This window comes from Gigantopelta aegis, chromosome 4 (assembly GCF_016097555.1).
Source record: "Gigantopelta aegis isolate Gae_Host chromosome 4, Gae_host_genome, whole genome shotgun sequence".
NCBI lineage: Eukaryota > Metazoa > Mollusca > Gastropoda > Neomphalida > Peltospiridae > Gigantopelta > Gigantopelta aegis.
This window is the reverse complement of record NC_054702.1, coordinates 112,582,133-112,600,000: the sequence shown is the minus strand read 5'-3', so window position 1 is coordinate 112,600,000 and position 17,868 is coordinate 112,582,133. Positions and strand designations below refer to the sequence as shown.

General features: G+C 40.1%; 1 protein-coding gene across 2 annotated transcripts in view; it reads right to left on the bottom strand.

Moving 5' to 3' along the window:
* LOC121371807 (catalase-like) overlaps positions 1-17,868 on the bottom strand; it is a 31,633-nt gene that overhangs the window by 6,426 nt on the left and 7,339 nt on the right. For both annotated transcript variants that reach the window (XM_041497976.1, XM_041497975.1), the window contains exons 3-11: positions 14,359-14,469; positions 12,228-12,358; positions 10,366-10,416; positions 9,685-9,864; positions 8,191-8,382; positions 6,211-6,363; positions 5,609-5,747; positions 5,180-5,331; positions 3,763-3,936 (exon numbers count right to left, since the gene is read on the bottom strand). In XM_041497976.1, coding sequence (XP_041353910.1) covers positions 3,763-3,936; positions 5,180-5,331; positions 5,609-5,747; positions 6,211-6,363; positions 8,191-8,382; positions 9,685-9,864; positions 10,366-10,416; positions 12,228-12,358; positions 14,359-14,469 — 1,283 coding nt within the window. The remainder of the gene's footprint in view (positions 1-3,762; positions 3,937-5,179; positions 5,332-5,608; positions 5,748-6,210; positions 6,364-8,190; positions 8,383-9,684; positions 9,865-10,365; positions 10,417-12,227; positions 12,359-14,358; positions 14,470-17,868) is intronic.

Below are 17,868 nucleotides of genomic sequence, written 5' to 3'. Positions count from 1 at the left end.
TCCTTCAACAGTTACATAATTATGTTTGTGACAAAATGTCTACATTTCTGTCATTTCAAAAAAAGTAAATGTGTTGTTGATCACTTTTAAATTTCAGCTACTGTCAGTCATGAAATCATGAAGCACAAAATATTAATATTATAGCAAAGTGTTATCTATTGTAGTAAAGGGCTTGTTTTAACATGGTAGTAGATTGGTACTGTCTTACGGCATTTCACATAAGACCTTGTATGTCTGTCCTGACAAGGGAAAATTTACCTGGACATGCATAATGTACCTCGGTGGTTATCCAGTGGACAAGTAAAAAATTACAATGGTTTATCATAATTTTTAGCAATTGTTTAACTTACAAAAAAAAATAATTGTGATTTTGAATTACAAAGTGCAAGACAAATATCGTAGGTTGCAAGTCAAACAAAGATAATCTTGATAAAATAAGAGTCCCAGCTCATAAATATTCAGAATACTGAGGAGTTCTGATTGAGTTCCAAATGCCGAATTTATTTGATTGGCAAATCGTATTTGATATTCAGTACCATTTGCATTTAAAAATAGAAAAAGGTTTATTGTTTTGCTGTTTACTTTTAAAACAAAATAGTTGCCAGTTTTACCACAAATGTGAACACCAGTTTGCCTTTGATTATGACAACTAATGATTACATAATCAATAATGTGATATTAATCAATATTTACTATTTTATTAATTAGGAGGTGTAAACTATGAAATATTTTACTTAAAACTAATTTTGCATTGCAAAAGAAAACTATGATCAATCAACAAAACCCAGGTCAAAAAAGAAGGAAAAAAGACAATCACATGATTTCTTGTTGGTTTGTTGTCTGGAGGGAGTCTGCTTGTAAGAAATTTTACTGGGTTTTTTTTATTGCATCCCATCCTAATATATTATGTTATGATGAAAAACAAAACAAAACAAAAAACAATGAAAACAATAAAAAAAAAAAAAAAAAAAAAATGTGATCCAACTTTTTTCAGTTATAATGCTCAGAAGGCTTGAAATTAAAAATGTTCTCAGTGTAGCATGCTCCTGAACCCCAGGTTCAGACCCTCAAATACAGGCATTTTCACCCTTCAGACCATCGCTCTAACAATACTAATAGACTGGTACTGTCAGGCTAGTTGACTGGTACTGTCTCAACATGCTAGTTGACTGGTACTGTCTCAACATGCTAGTTGACTGGTACTGTCTCAACATGTTAGTAGACTGGTTCTCTCAACATGCTAGTAGACTGGTACTGTCTCAACATGCTAGTTGACTGGTACTGTCTCAACATGTTACTAGACTGGTACTGTCTCAATATGCTAGTAGACTGGTACTGTTCCAATATGCTAGTAGACTGGTACTAATATGCTAGTATGCTGGTACTGTCTCGACATGTTAGTTGACTGGTACTGTCTCAAAATGTGGGTTGACTGGTACTGGTTTAACATGCTAGTAGACTGGTACTGTCTCAACATGTTAGTTGACTGGTACTGTCTCAAAATGCTAGTTGACTGGTACTGGTTTAACATGCTAATAGACTGGTACTGTTCCAATATGCTAGTAGTCTGGTACTGTCTCGACATGCTAGTTGACTGGTACTGGTTTAACATGCTAGTAGACTGGTACTGTTCCAATATGCTAGTAGACTGGTATTGTTTCAACATGCTAGTAGACTGGTATTGTCTCAACATGCTAGTAGACTGGTACTGTCTCAATATGCTAGTAGACTGGTACTGTTCCAATATGCTAGTAGACTGGTACTGTCTAGACATGCTAGTTGACTGATACTGTCTCAACATGCTAGTTGACTGGTACTGTCTAAACATGTTAGTAGACTGGTACTGTCAGGCTAGTTGACTGGTACTGTCTCAACATGCTAGTTGACTGGTACTGCCTCAACATGTTAGTAGACTGATACTGCCTCAACATGTTAGTAGACTGATACTGTCAGGCTAGTTGACTGGTACTGTCTCAACATGCTAGTTGACTGGTACTGTCTCAACATGCTAGTTGACTGGTACTGCCTCAACATGTTAGTAGACTGGTACTGTCTTAACATGCTAGTAGACTGGTACTGTCTCAACATACTAGTTGACTGGTACTGCCTCAACATACTAACAGACTGGTACTTTCTTAACATACTAGTAGACTGGTACTGTCTCAACATGTGAGTTGACTGGTACTCTCAGCATGCTAGTAGACTGGTACTGTCTCAACATACTAGTAGACTGGTACTGTCTCAACATGTGGGTTGACTGGTACTGTTTCAACATGTGACTTTACTGGTACTGTCTCCACAGGCTAGTAGACTGGTACTGTCTCCACGTTAGTTGACTGGTACTGTCTCAACATGCTAATAAACTGGTACTGTCTCAACATGCTAGTAGACTGGTAATGTCTCAACATGTGAGTTGACTGGTACTGTCTCAATATGTAAGTTGACTAGTACTGTCTCAACATGCTAGTAGACTAGTACAGTCTCAACATACTTGTAGACTGGTACTGTCTCAACATGATATTAGACTGGTACTGTCTCAACATGCTAGTAGACTGGTACTGTCTCAACATGCTAGTTGACTGGTACTGTCTCCATGTTAGTTGACTGGTACTGTCTCAACATGCTAGTAGACTGGTACTGTCTCAACATACTAGTAGACTGGTACTGTCTCAACATGCTAGTAGACTGGTACTGTCTCAACATCTTGTTCGGATTTGTTGTCGCTTCCGTCATTGGGTATTTTGTCCCCACGGAAGTTGGCCACTAGTTCTCTCTCCCACTCGTTTGTGCAGTCTTCAATCGGCACGTCATCGTCGAAGCTGGTCAAGATGTCAGTGTCCATGTTGGCAGTGACGAGTAAACGTGCTAGTCGTTAAAACGGAATGTCGTCATCGTCATCGTCTTCAAGCCAACATATACTTTTGCTTACTCTTTATTATGTTAAACAAACGTTTAAAAAAAACCCAACACATTCACACAATAGGAAGGCAGCAAATTAAATTCCCTGTTATTTGTGTCAATCTTTGAAGCAAATCATGAGACATGTTTGTGAAGGATCACATTTAAGACCTTAAAACACACTCGTAACTTAATAAAGACATCTAACCCAAACCCGAACTCCGCTAATGTTAACCATAATTACAACACAATCAATGTGTTTACAGTAGTTAACTCCATACCAAAGCTTGCGATCAGTCCTTTTAATTGTTTATTGTCAAGTTGCTAATCTTGCCTGCTGAGCGGTACCTGTACTGTATGCAGCGGTGATTACACTGATAACAGCGATCTCGAGCATGCGCATATTGCACTAGCCATTGGTGTTCACAGACAGGTGGGCGCCATATTGATTGGTATCGGTTTGATCGTCCAGTTCTCAGGGGTAGGATTTACACTAAGTTGACACATTGGGACCGAATTGTTTGTCCGGTGTTCAGTTTAGAGGGGTTTCCGGTTTAGAGGGGTAAAATAAAGTGTTAAAAGATGTGTAAATCACGGGACCGTGGAAAACGTCCGGTTTTGAGGGGATTCCGGTTGAGAGAGGGTCCGGTGTTGAGGTGTTTCACTGTAGTTGACTGGTACTGTCTCACCATCCTAGTGGACTAGTATAACTAAATGTATATCAACAACATTAAATACATAAATTACATTTTAATATATTTAGTTTGACATCATTTATCTCACAGATATGTAAGTGTTAATGCATACATGTAACTAAATTCTTTATCTTAAAACAAGTTGTGTAAAATTGTAAAATGATCTTACTTGTGAGACAGCCTTGCTGCGGTGCTTATTTAGCGATTCTTGCAGGCGACGGCCAAAGTCGGGGTGCACCTTGGTAAAACTGTCAACAGCCCTCTTTTGGATAAAGGGGGCAGCATCCTTCAAATGTCCTGCAATGTTGGACACCAGTGCATTTTTGTCCGAGGTCGTCAGGACCTGAAATTATTCAACTTCACACATTAAGAATAATCTGAAGAGAAACATTCATTAAAACTGTAAGAGATTAAAGAATCCATCCTATGCAGTCATATGGGATAGAAAAGGACACCAAAGGTGGTGGAACGTTCAACCTGGGATACTTCTGTCTTCCATGAGCTACCACATTACTATTCTTAACAAGGGGAACTAACTCCATTATTGTGTTTGTAGTCAGGAGACAACAGTTTCAGATTGATATTTTAGATTTAAAACCTGCCTTATAAAACTTATCTTTCATAGCTGTCCTTTATGCCTAACGATGATAGAAAAAGAAATAAAGAAACTACCAAGGCATGTGTACTACATTAAGTGGCTAGGATTGTCATTCAGTTCTGCAATGATTTAAGTGGCTAGATCTCTTTGAACATACTTTCCATCTCACAGCTATTTCTGGTGGGGAACCAGTACAGCTTTATAGATATAAAAAAATGGTGCACCTACCCAAGCAATATCAGAATGTCATAAAATCTCCAGACAATGTGGTGTTCAGAATTATTGATAGCTGTTTAACTTATCCCCAGCATCCTCCATGGCCAGATGAATAACAAAAGGAATTTCCACTAATAACCATCAGGGCATCTTATCTACACAGAGCAAGCAAATTCATAAAAAGGGTCATTTTTGATAAACTGAACAACAAAACTATTCATGTGTTCTAAAACAAATGTCTGTGTGATGTAGAGTCTAAAGGCTAATTTGGCACGGTTGTGGCTGGCTTCATCTATAACAGGGCTGTCACTCCCCATGACGATACATCCTTCCTAGTTTGGTAAGATATAATTTAGTTTAAATTCATACCAGGACGATACATCCTTCCTAGTTTGGTAAGATATACTCTAGTTTAAATTCATACCAGGACGATACATCCTTCCTAGTTTGGTAAGATATACTCTAGTTTAAATTCATACCAGGACGATACATCCTTCCTAGTTTGGTAAGATATACTCTAGTTTAAATTCATACCAGGACGATACATCCTTCCTAGTTTGGTAAGATATACTCTAGTTTAAATTCATACCAGGACGATACATCCTTCCTAGTTTGGTAAGATATACTCTAGTTTAAATTCATACCAGGATGATACATCCTTCCTAGTTTGGTAAGATATACTCTAGTTTAAATTCATACCAGATGTCTGAATAAATGTTTTAAAGTAAATAAATTTCAAGTCCATTCAGAATGAGATAAAAATAATACTGACCTTTTCCCAGAACGTGGTCACTTGGCTGTAGTTGTCATCGTTGCCGGTTTCGTAACGCTGGATATCGCCAGAAACTTTGAATGGACATTCCCTAAATGTCGCCTGATCCTGGGGTCCACTGAAACTGTTTGGGAAGTAGTTAGGAGCACCACCTAGTGAAAACAAAAACACAAAAACATTTATTTAGGGAACGCAAGCCTTTCCTGCATCACTGTAAAACGAAATATTATCTAAAGCTATTCACTTACAAGGAAACCTGTGGAATAAGGCTTAAAATGTGATCAAAAAAAGTTAGTATCTTTTTCAAAATTATTCCATTCTATAATTAAATATCAATTTAATACTGGTGCATATGAGTTGTAATTGGCTGTCCAAATGGTCTAAATCAGCCTGTGTACCACAGCAAAGTGAAACGTAAGCACACATTACCCTGGTTATCATCCACACACTGTGGGCCATCTCGCTGGTAGTTCTTGGGGCGGGCGTTGTACGGACAGTTGACAGGAATCTGGAGGTAGTTGCTGCCCAGACGATGACGGTGAGTGTCGGAGTAAGAAAACAGGCGACCCTGGGTAATGGAATTTAAAACTGTCATCAACTCTATGTAACACAAGTTAAAACTGTAATCAATTCAAGTTAACATAATTTAAAATGGTAATAAACTCTAGATAACACAAGTTAAAACTGTAATCAAATCTATGTTACACAATTTAAAATTGTAACAAACTCTAATAACACAATTAAAAATGGTAATCAACTCTAGATAACACAATTTAAAACTGTAATCAAATCTATGTTACACAATTTAAAATTGTAACAAACTCTAATAACACAATTAAAAATGGTAATCAACTCTAGATAACACAATTTAAAACTGTAATCAAATCTATGTTACACAATTTAAAATTGTAACAAACTCTAATAACACAATTAAAAATGGTAATCAACTCTAGATAACACAATTTCAAATGATAATCAACTCTAGATAACACAATTTAAAATGGTAACACAATTTTAAATTTTCTTAGCACCTGCAACATCTTGTCTGGACTGGGTTCAATGCCCGGCACCATGTGGGCCGGTGAGAAAGCTGACTGTTCAACATCCGTGAAGTAATTTTTAGGATTTCTGTTCAGTACCATCTTCCCCACTGGAATCAGGGGAAACTCACCGTGTGGCCAGACCTGGTAACATAACACACAAATCACACAGTTTAGTACATCGTACCCGCTGTTACCAGGGGAAACTCTGTGTGTGGCCAGACCTGGTAACATAACACACAAATCACAGAGTTTAGTACATCGTACCCACTGGTATCAGGGGAAATGGTGGACTGACCTGGTAACATAACACACAAATCAGAGTTTAGTACATCGTACCTACTGTTACCAGGGGAAACTCTGTGTGTGGCCAGACCTGGTAACATAACACACAAATCATACAGTTTAGTACATCGTACCCACTGTTACCAGGGGAAATGGTGGACTGACCCGGTAACATAACACACAAATCAGAGTTTAGTACATCGTACCTACTGTTACCAGGGGAAACTCTGTGTGTGGCCAGACCTGGTAACATAACACACAAATCATACAGTTTAGTACATCGTACCCACTGTTACCAGGGGAAACTCTGTGTGTGCCCAGACCTGGTAACATAACACACAAATCACACAGTTTAGTACATCATACCCACTGGTATCAGGGAAACGGTGGACTGACCTGGTAACATAACACACAAATCACACAGTTTAGTACATCATACCCACTGGTATCAGGGGAAACAGTGGACTGACCTGGTAACATAACACACAAATCACACAGTTTAGTACATCGTACCCACTGTTACCAGTGGAAACTCTGTGTGTGGCCAGACCTGGTAACATAACACACAAATCCCACAGTTTAGTACATCTTACTCAAATCCCTGCTTGAAACTTCACCATATATAATAACAAACATTAACTACAAAATTGGAACAGTTGTTCTATACAAGTCTCTTGTGAACATAACAAATGATAGACAGATAGACAGACGGTGAGACAGACAGATGGACAGAAGGTGAGACAGACAGAAGGACAGGTGGTGAGGCAGACAGAAGGACAGACTGTGAGGCAGACAGGAGGACAGATGGACAGACGGTGAGACAGACAGGACAGACGGTGAGACAGACAGAAGGACAGACAGTGAGACAGACAGATGGACAGAGATGAAATCTATAGTCCCTTCTGGTTGGACTGGTGGAGACTAATAAGATCTTGGTAGAGAAGGTCTTCTTTAACATAATGATATAAAAACATAATATTATTATATAACTACTAAGCAATCTCTAATTTTATATAATTTCAGATTATACAAGTTTAAAGTATTTCACTTCTACCAGTGTTCACAATACAGACTTAATATATGCAGTTACCACCAATGAGAATATTGCATTGAAATTTGGCATGCAATTCAAATATTTCAAAATCATTCAAGCATAAAATGAATATTAATTTTAAAATCATTTTATAACCAGTAATCCAACCATAGGTGTACATAGTTTTACCACTGGTAGACATTTGCCTTGATTCAAATAAAAAAATAAAACCAATATTGTACAGTATAATTTAAAAGCGCAGACCCTAGTTTCAGTCTGTGAAAATGGACACTAAGTTTAGTTAATCTACACACTTGCAACACACATTTGGATAAGGTTATAACAGAGAGAAGCTAAAGTCTGCGATGTTTAAACAGGGAAATACCATCTAAAAATAACTAGAGCTTGTCTCGATAACCATTACTGCTCAGATGAGCGTACATTTTTAGACTTATGAAAAATGCATTTTGGGGTATTACAAAAACCTGGATGACTAGAACCACTTCAGGTGTACGAAAATGAATATTTTAAATAATAAAATTTAAATGCTTCTAACTTAAATTATTAAAAAAAAACAGCTTTAAGTTTAATACTAAAAAATATGTTATGGTGTTTAAAAACTAGGGTCTGTCATGAAGTCTGTCTTTCCGAACCTTTGTCAGGTCAAAAGGATTCCACCGGAACCGTTCTGCTTCCCCAAAGGTCATGATCTGGATGTACAGAGTCCAGGATGGGTAGTTGCCCTCGGCAATGGCGTTGAAGAGGTCACGCGTGGAGTAGTCCGGGTCTGTCCCATTGAGGATTCCTGCTGTAGCAGCATCCAGGTTCTTGATTCCCTGGTCCGTCTATAGAATGGAAAGGAACGTTTCGTTAACTACATGTGACCTCTTCGCACTGTCCACCAACTACATGTTCCCATCTATTGCATGAGCAGCATGTGAAAACTGAGACACTCGGTCCAAATGAGAGAACAAACCAGTTGCTTACACAGGTTACTCTCACAGAATCACAGCAAGGGAAGCTTTTACATGCACTTTTCTGCAGACAAGACAACACATAGTGCATTTGATGTACCAATTCTTGGAGTCAGTCAACAATTTTTAGATTTTTAAGTGACGTAGCAACCTATTATTTACAACATCTAACATAAATTCACTGATTTATCTCGACATACCAATGCCGGATTAGAGATATGAATGAACAAATAAATATTTAACGACACCTCAGTATAAATCACTTATCAGCTATCGAGTGACGGACAAAGTTAAGAATATGAAAAACAAATAAATGATTGACATCAATAAAAAAGAGATTGACATCAATAGACAAATTCAAATACATACAGAATAGCGAGACAAACTGTTTGGAAACAATAAAACATCATGTGTCACTAAATAAATAGATTGACAACAACCAACGACGTAACAATGCAATTTCTTACACACCCATTGGTGAGAACATTATTCATTATTTTTGATAACACATACTAGTTAACACATATACATGCGATAACATATTACAGACAAACACCTGGCTGCACCTAGATGATGATCAGGTCACCAATGCCATACCATCCAATGGAAAAGCATGGTAGAAATGGATCACTAGATGTGACATACAAGTTAACCTGAACTTGATTTGTCTGTGACACACAAGTTAATGATAAGAGCTGGGGCCGTACATAGGTTTTAGATACAAATAACATTTAAATTTATTTTTAAACTCTTTTCTATAGATATGTAAGAAATAGAATACATTGTGTCCATTAGATACCATTTATATTACAGGTAAACAGTATCTAACAGCTGCTCGTGTAGTATTCTCTATGTATCTACCCCTGCGCATGCTGTAACCTCACCGTGGTGCAGGGGTGTAACATTCTCTTTGAGAATGGCCAATACAGCACAAATTGAAGTTTAGAGTAAAATTCAGTATCCGTAAAATTCTGTGATATTTGTATTTGTATTTTTGCACAGTTCTTTACACTGTTTTTGTTTAAACCTTGAATTTTTATATTGATGTTGATCATCACTTTATTTATTTGCATTACCATAGTTTGACACCCAATAGCCGATGTATTTTTCGTGCTGGGGTGTCGTTAAACATTCATTCATTCATCCATTCATTCATTCATTCTATGTATCTACCTTCATGTGGAACTTGCAGTAGACCGCCTCGTTCTTGGTGTTGACCATCTTGAAGGTGTGACTGCCATACCCGTTCATGTGGCGATGACCATCGGGGGTTCCCCGGTCTGAGAACAGAACACACACCTGATGGGTCGACTCTGGGCGCAGAGTGATGAAATCCCAAAACATGTCAGCATCCTGAAATGTGAGCCAAGAAACATTTCGTTCAGTATCTTGTTGCAATTAACTATGCGAGTTTCAGTGATCACTAAACAATTTTAAAACATTAAACAGTAGTTGCTAATCAATTTTCAATTGACTAGAAAGATCACTAATTAAGATTTCTAATCAATTTTTTATTGACTAGAAATATGGCTAATTCAGATTTTAAAAAGAAAATGTTACCTGTGGGTAGGTGTGCTTCAACATTCAAAATACACATATGTGGCCTTTAAATGAGTCTTCGAATCTTTCCCAATAAATACTGATTCAATAAATACTGCTGATTTAATATGTATTTAATTAGACGAGTTAAAGCACTGATGTGTTGTGTAATGAAAGACTTGATAACTATATTTCATATACACAGTTAAGAACATAAATGCACTAGAAGAGGTTGTACATCATCAATTGTAAACTATGAATCAAAACATAATTATGTAAAATAAATGAAGTAAATAAAAAAAATCACTACATCACCTTCAAGTTTGTAACAGGATTTCTCTTCTGGGTATGGATAAAGCTGGGAAACTGAAAAACATAAGGAATACTTTTCAAATAAACAGCAACAATAAAAACAACACACATGGTTAAAATAAAACTACACAATGATACCGATTCCCCTATCCGTCCTGGTGGTGTAGTCTTTAAGCCTTCAGCCTTAACGTTGGTGTCTTGAAATAAGCGGCCGGTCACGGTCATTGTCCGGTACAAATTTGTAACTTGTCAGTAACAATGTCGATTGCGCCGGTCACCATGTCCGAAGTTCGCATTGTAGTAAAAGCCGGCTGTTTTGGAGTCAAATACACTTAATGCACCGATTAAAAAAAAAAGATTACGAATGAAAAAATACAAATGTGTACCAGTGGGATTCGAACCAGTTCGCGAGGCACTTGACAGTCCAACACGAAGTTTATCTACAGTCCGCATACCTGTTTAGTAGGATTTTTTATAGTCTTGATTTTGCGGGAACTTACATTGTGAAAAGTGATGTCACGCATATTAGTAATTGACCTTTCGTACTTAGCATATACTTCCTGTGGCGTTTTCGTTTAAAGTTTGCAATTCAAATTGCCTCGTGGTTAACAATTAAAGGATGTTGAACAAAATAACTTCAGTCTTTGCTGTAAAAGAACAGACAGGTACCGATAATGAAAAATCAACTGTCCCTGTTCCCAGTATCCGCGGCGGACAGCCGCCGATTAAATCGTCCCCCCAAAATTCCCAAACGAATATCCCACAGAGTAGTATCTTAAAATCTAGCACTGAACTAAAATGGTAAAAGGAGTATTTAGTTAAAACAAATGCCTCTTTGTGGCTACAGTTTGAAGAAAAACCAAAGGTGAGGTTACACTTGTGACGTGCTCGCTCTGCAAAACATTTCAAAAAGAAATGCAGTATAATCACGATTTTTCGGACGCATGGATCAAAGGGTCCACAAATCTGCATGTGTCAATTGCTAAAGATCACTCGGCAACCAAAAATATAGAATATTACCACAAACAAGACACTGATGACATTGAAAAAAATGAATGAGTCTGAGTCGGATCATCATGAATCTGAAAGTTCAACACAAAGTGATAGTGACAACAGTTTCATCATCATGGGTTTCTTAAGCCCTATCCTAACCGGCCGCGAGTGATTATTTTAGAAATCATTGACTTCCATTGCCGCATCCTAACTGTATGCATGATTTCTAAAATAATCGCTCATGTAGCTCGCGGCTGGTTAGGATACAGCTTTACCAGAGGACATATATTAATGCATCATAGACTAGTAAGTATGTAACAATAATAAATGTCATTATTTGGTGACTACTGCCTTAATTGCTGCATTGGTTATTTAGTAATTAAATATATCAATTATTAAACAACACAAAACATAATTTATTTCATTTTTATTTACAATGTTTTGTGACAGGTACAATTTCTTTCATGTCAGGCACAAATTGATTGGTGCAGGACATTGTGTCAGGTACACTAAAATGTTTTATTTCAAGGCTTGTTGTGGGTCTTGGGCTCACATACTGGTACTGGTTCCCACTAAAAGTGAGTTGTAATGACTCATTGGGTAGGTTTATGACCACTACACAAAATACTAACCAATAACCCACTGTTCTGGACAGACAGGCCCAGTTAGCTGAGGCGTGTGTCCAGGAAAGCATTGTTGAATTAATAACAAAAATCTAGTTACAATGAAAATGAAATGATTCCCCCATTAAGAGACCATAATTCAAGATTTAAAGAATATTTGATTTTGTTAAAAAGACAGAAGAGGAATGAAAATGAATGGCAATAAAAAACTATTATGAGCAGTGTAAGGTGATGACTGTGGCAGCTCACCAGTATTGGGTCTCTGATGAAGAAGATAGGAGTGTTGTTGCCCACCAGGTCCCAGTTCCCCTCCTCTGTGTAGAACTTCATCGCAAACCCGCGCGGGTCTCGGGCCGTGTCGGCTGATCCCTTCTCACCACCTGAAACAAACAGAGTGTATATTTATATGGCTACCAAAACACTTTTATATATTACACACAATACATTAATAAACAACAAGTATTATTTTATGACAATATTAACTACACACTAGTTTTGAACTTTAACAGAAGCTATGGGTGAAATATTTAAAGTCATATTTTGTGGATTTGTTTTTTTTCTACTATCATAATCTATCATCAGAAAGGCTTCATTGTTTCTCGAAAACAGGTAAAATCAGTAAAAATCAAGGGTGTTATATATATATATATATATATATATATATATATATATACTCTTCAAAAGAAGAAACGCAAAACCACATTGTCGTAACATTTGGAGAATTGATTTAATTATTGAATGGTGAGTCCGATAATTACCAAATGTTGCAGGATTGTTCACAATTCACTCTAGTCCATTGTGAGTAAGTGATAGGACACACCACCAAGGTCAAGGTCATCTGGAGTCAATACCGGGTGTGGCCTCCGCGTGTGTTGACAACTGCCTGGCACCGCCTGCCCATTGAAGCAACCAGAGTACGGATGACGTCCCGGGGGATGGTGGCCCACTCGGCCTGCAAGGCTGCTGCCAGCTCGGGCAGGGTCTGGGGCTGTGGTTGTCGCTGTCGGAGGCATCGGTCCAACTCGTCCCATAGATGCTCAATTGGATTCAAATCCGGTGATGTCGATGGCCAAGGAAGGACATTAATGTTGTTGTTCTGTAGGAAAGCCGTTGTGAGACGTGCTGTGTGAGGCCTTGCGTTGTCATGTTGGAACACTGCGTTGGCGTTGGCCATAACTGGAACGATGTGTGGCCGGAGGATCTGGTCAATGTAGTCCTGTGCATTCAGGTTGCCCTGCACGTGGACCAGGTCAGTTCTGCCAGTGTGTGAGATGGCTGCCCACACCATGACACTACCCCCGCCGAATCTGTCCACTTCCTGCACGCAGTTTGCCGCATAACGTTCACCACGACGCCTATACACGCGACATCTTCCATCATGACGTCGGAGCAGAAATCGGGACTCGTCACTGAACCACACCTGTCTCCATCGCAGTTGAGGCCATTGTCGATGAATCTCGCACCACTGCAGTCGGAGTCGACGGTGTTGTGGTGTTAAGATGACACCTCGAACTGGACGTCTGGCACGAATTCCTACCTCACGTAGGCGGTTCTGTACGGTCTGGTCGGATATCCTGCGCAAACCTGGTATTGCTGCGGCTGTGGAGGTGGCAGTAGTCAATCGTTCCCGAAGGTGGCGTACCCGGATGTAGCGGTCCTGCCCGGGGGTAGTGACCCGTGGTCAACCGGATCTAGGGAGGTCACGTGTTGATCCATGTTGCTGGTAATGGTCCCAGTCTGGAGATGGTGCTTGGGGACACATGGAATGCCCTGGCAACGGCCGTTCTGGATTCGCCTGCGTCTAGTCGGCCGATGGCATTGTTTCTCTGCGGTTCACTGAGACGTGGCATGTCCTGGATTGTCAACTGTCGGCCAGATACAGAGGCCAGGCAAGCGAACACCCTGCACTTTTATACTGTCGGTGTTCATGTTGCATGTGCAGACAACGCACGTGCAGTGGTGACATGGTTTGCACGTGGCTGCGTTTTTGCGAATATTCACATTTTGGAACTTTATTGTACAGTAGCTGCGTTTTATCGAATGTAACCGTGGGAATGTGTTTGGGACATGCAATGACCTTATATTCACAAAGCATGAACCGGTAGGAAACATAAAATCGGAGTTATATCCCATTTGTACCCTTTTGCGTTTCTTTTTTTGAAGAGTATATATATATATATATATGTTAATGATTAGGTGCTCTAGGTAAAATGATCCAAGTCCACCATATTTCCAAAACATAATAATGTTTGTTTAAGGACAAAAACTACAAAATCAATACATATCCTGTATGTCAGTGATACATTATGCTGTACTAAGTTTGTTTATAGCTATCAGAACATGTTTGAGCTGTTTCCCACTTCCTGACATTTCAACTCACCTACTGTGGAGAATCTCACAAGACATGGGGTCCGCTTTCCCACAAATTCAAATATTTTCGCCTTGCAGTACTTTGTAATGTCGTGAGTCACTTCAAAATAGCCAAACGCTCCTGCAAAGAAAAAAGGTTTCTTCCTATACAGTGAAACCCCTCAAGACCGGACATTCTCTAAACCGGAATTCTTTCAAAACCAGACGTTTTCCAAAGTCCCATGAATTATGCATCTTTTAACGCTAAAGTTTACCTCTCTAAACCAGAAACCTCTCTAAACTGAACACCGGATGAATAATTCAGTCCCAAACTCTTTATTTAGTGCAATTTGTACCTCTGAAAACTGGACAACCAGACCATTGTCAAATCATGATGGAGCCACTAATTGTTTTGTTTATTGTCAGTTCACCATGTTCAGCCACATTACCTGTCTGAGAACATAGCTGGTGCAATACACACGGGTTCATTAGTCAGTCAGTTCACCGTGTTCAGCCACATTACCTGTCTGAGAACATAGCTGGTGCAATACACAGGTTCATTAGTCAGTCAGTTCACCGTGTTCAGCCACATTACCTGTCTGAGAACATAGCTGGTGCAACACACAGGTTCATTAGTCAGTCAGTTCACCGTGTTCAGCCACATTACCTGTCTGAGAACATAGCTGGTGCAATACACACGGGTTCATTAGTCAGTCAGTTCACCGTGTTCAGCCACATTACCTGTCTGAGAACATAGCTGGTGCAATACACACGGGTTCATTAGTCAGTCAGTTCACCGTGTTCAGCCACATTACCTGTCTGAGAACATAGCTGGTGCAATACACACGGGTTCATTAGTCAGTCAGTTCACCGTGTTCAGCCACATTACCTGTCTGAGAACATAGCTGGTGCAATACACACAGGTTCATTAGTCAGTCAGTTCACCGTGTTCAGCCACATTACCTGTCTGAGAACATAGCTGGTGCAATACACACGGGTTCATTAGTCAGTCAGTTCACCGTGTTCAGCCACATTACCTGTCTGAGAACATAGCTGGTGCAATACACACGGGTTCATTAGTCAGTCAGTTCACCGTGTTCAGCCACATTACCTGTCTGAGAACATAGCTGGTGCAATACACACGGGTTCATTAGTCAGTCAGTTCACCGTGTTCAGCCACATTACCTGTCTGAGAACATAGCTGGTGCAATACACACGGGTTCATTAGTCAGTCAGTTCACCGTGTTCAGCCACATTACCTGTCTGAGAACATAGCTGGTGCAATACACACGGGTTCATTAGTCAGTCAGTTCACCGTGTTCAGCCACATTACCTGTCTGAGAACATAGCTGGTGCAATACACACGGGTTCATTAGTCAGTCAGTTCACCGTGTTCAGCCACATTACCTGTCTGAGAACATAGCTGGTGCAATACACACGGGTTCATTAGTCAGTCAGTTCACCGTGTTCAGCCACATTACCTGTCTGAGAACATAGCTGGTGCAATACACACGGGTTCATTAGTCAGTCAGTTCACCGTGTTCAGCCACATTACCTGTCTGAGAACATAGCTGGTGCAATACACACGGGTTCATTAGTCAGTCAGTTCACCGTGTTCAGCCACATTACCTGTCTGAGAACATAGCTGGTGCAATACACAGGTTCATTAGTCAGTCAGTTCACCGTGTTCAGCCACATTACCTGTCTGAGAACATAGCTGGTGCAATACACACGGGTTCATTAGTCAGTCAGTTCACCGTGTTCAGCCACATTACCTGTCTGAGAACATAGCTGGTGCAATACACACGGGTTCATTAGTCAGTCAGTTCACCGTGTTCAGCCACATTACCTGTCTGAGAACATAGCTGGTGCAATACACACGGGTTCATTAGTCAGTCAGTTCACCGTGTTCAGCCACATTACCTGTCTGAGAACATAGCTGGTGCAATACACACGGGTTCATTAGTCAGTCAGTTCACCGTGTTCAGCCACATTACCTGTCTGAGAACATAGCTGGTGCAATACACACGGGTTCATTAGTCAGTCAGTTCACCGTGTTCAGCCACATTACCTGTCTGAGAACATAGCTGGTGCAATACACACGGGTTCATTAGTCAGTCAGTTCACCGTGTTCAGCCACATTACCTGTCTGAGAACATAGCTGGTGCAATACACACGGGTTCATTAGTCAGTCAGTTCACCGTGTTCAGCCACATTACCTGTCTGAGAACATAGCTGGTGCAACACACAGGTTCATTAGTCAGTCAGTTCACCGTGTTCAGCCACATTACCTGTCTGAGAACATAGCTGGTGCAATACACAGGTTCATTAGTCAGTCAGTTCACCGTGTTCAGCCACATTACCTGTCTGAGAACATAGCTGGTGCAATACACAGGTTCATTAGTCAGTCAGTTCACCGTGTTCAGCCACATTACCTGTCTGAGAACATAGCTGGTGCAATACACACAGGTTCATTAGTCAGTCAGTTCACCGTGTTCAGCCACATTACCTGTCTGAGAACATAGCTGGTGCAATACACAGGTTCATTAGTCAGTCAGTTCACCGTGTTCAGCCACATTACCTGTCTGAGAACATAGCTGGTGCAATACACAGGTTCATTAGTCAGTCAGTTCACCGTGTTCAGCCACATTACCTGTCTGAGAACATAGCTGGTGCAATACACACAGGTTCATTAGTCAGTCAGTTCACCGTGTTCAGCCACATTACCTGTCTGAGAACATAGCTGGTGCAATACACACAGGTTCATTAGTCAGTCAGTTCACCGTGTTCAGCCACATTACCTGTCTGAGAACATAGCTGGTGCAATACACACAGGTTCATTAGTCAGTCAGTTCACCGTGTTCAGCCACATTACCTGTCTGAGAACATAGCTGGTGCAATACACACAGGTTCATTAGTCAGTCAGTTCACCGTGTTCAGCCACATTACCTGTCTGAGAACATAGCTGGTGCAATACACAGGTTCATTAGTCAGTCAGTTCACCGTGTTCAGCCACATTACCTGTCTGAGAACATAGCTGGTGCAATACACACGGGTTCATTAGTCAGTCAGTTCACCGTGTTCAGCCACATTACCTGTCTGAGAACATAGCTGGTGCAATACACACGGGTTCATTAGTCAGTCAGTTCACCGTGTTCAGCCACATTACCTGTCTGAGAACATAGCTGGTGCAATACACACAGGTTCATTAGTCAGTCAGTTCACCGTGTTCAGCCACATTACCTGTCTGAGAACATAGCTGGTGCAATACACACGGGTTCATTAGTCAGTCAGTTCACCGTGTTCAGCCACATTACCTGTCTGAGAACATAGCTGGTGCAATACACACGGGTTCATTAGTCAGTCAGTTCACCGTGTTCAGCCACATTACCTGTCTGAGAACATAGCTGGTGCAATACACACAGGTTCATTAGTCAGTCAGTTCACCGTGTTCAGCCACATTACCTGTCTGAGAACATAGCTGGTGCAATACACACGGGTTCATTAGTCAGTCAGTTCACCGTGTTCAGCCACATTACCT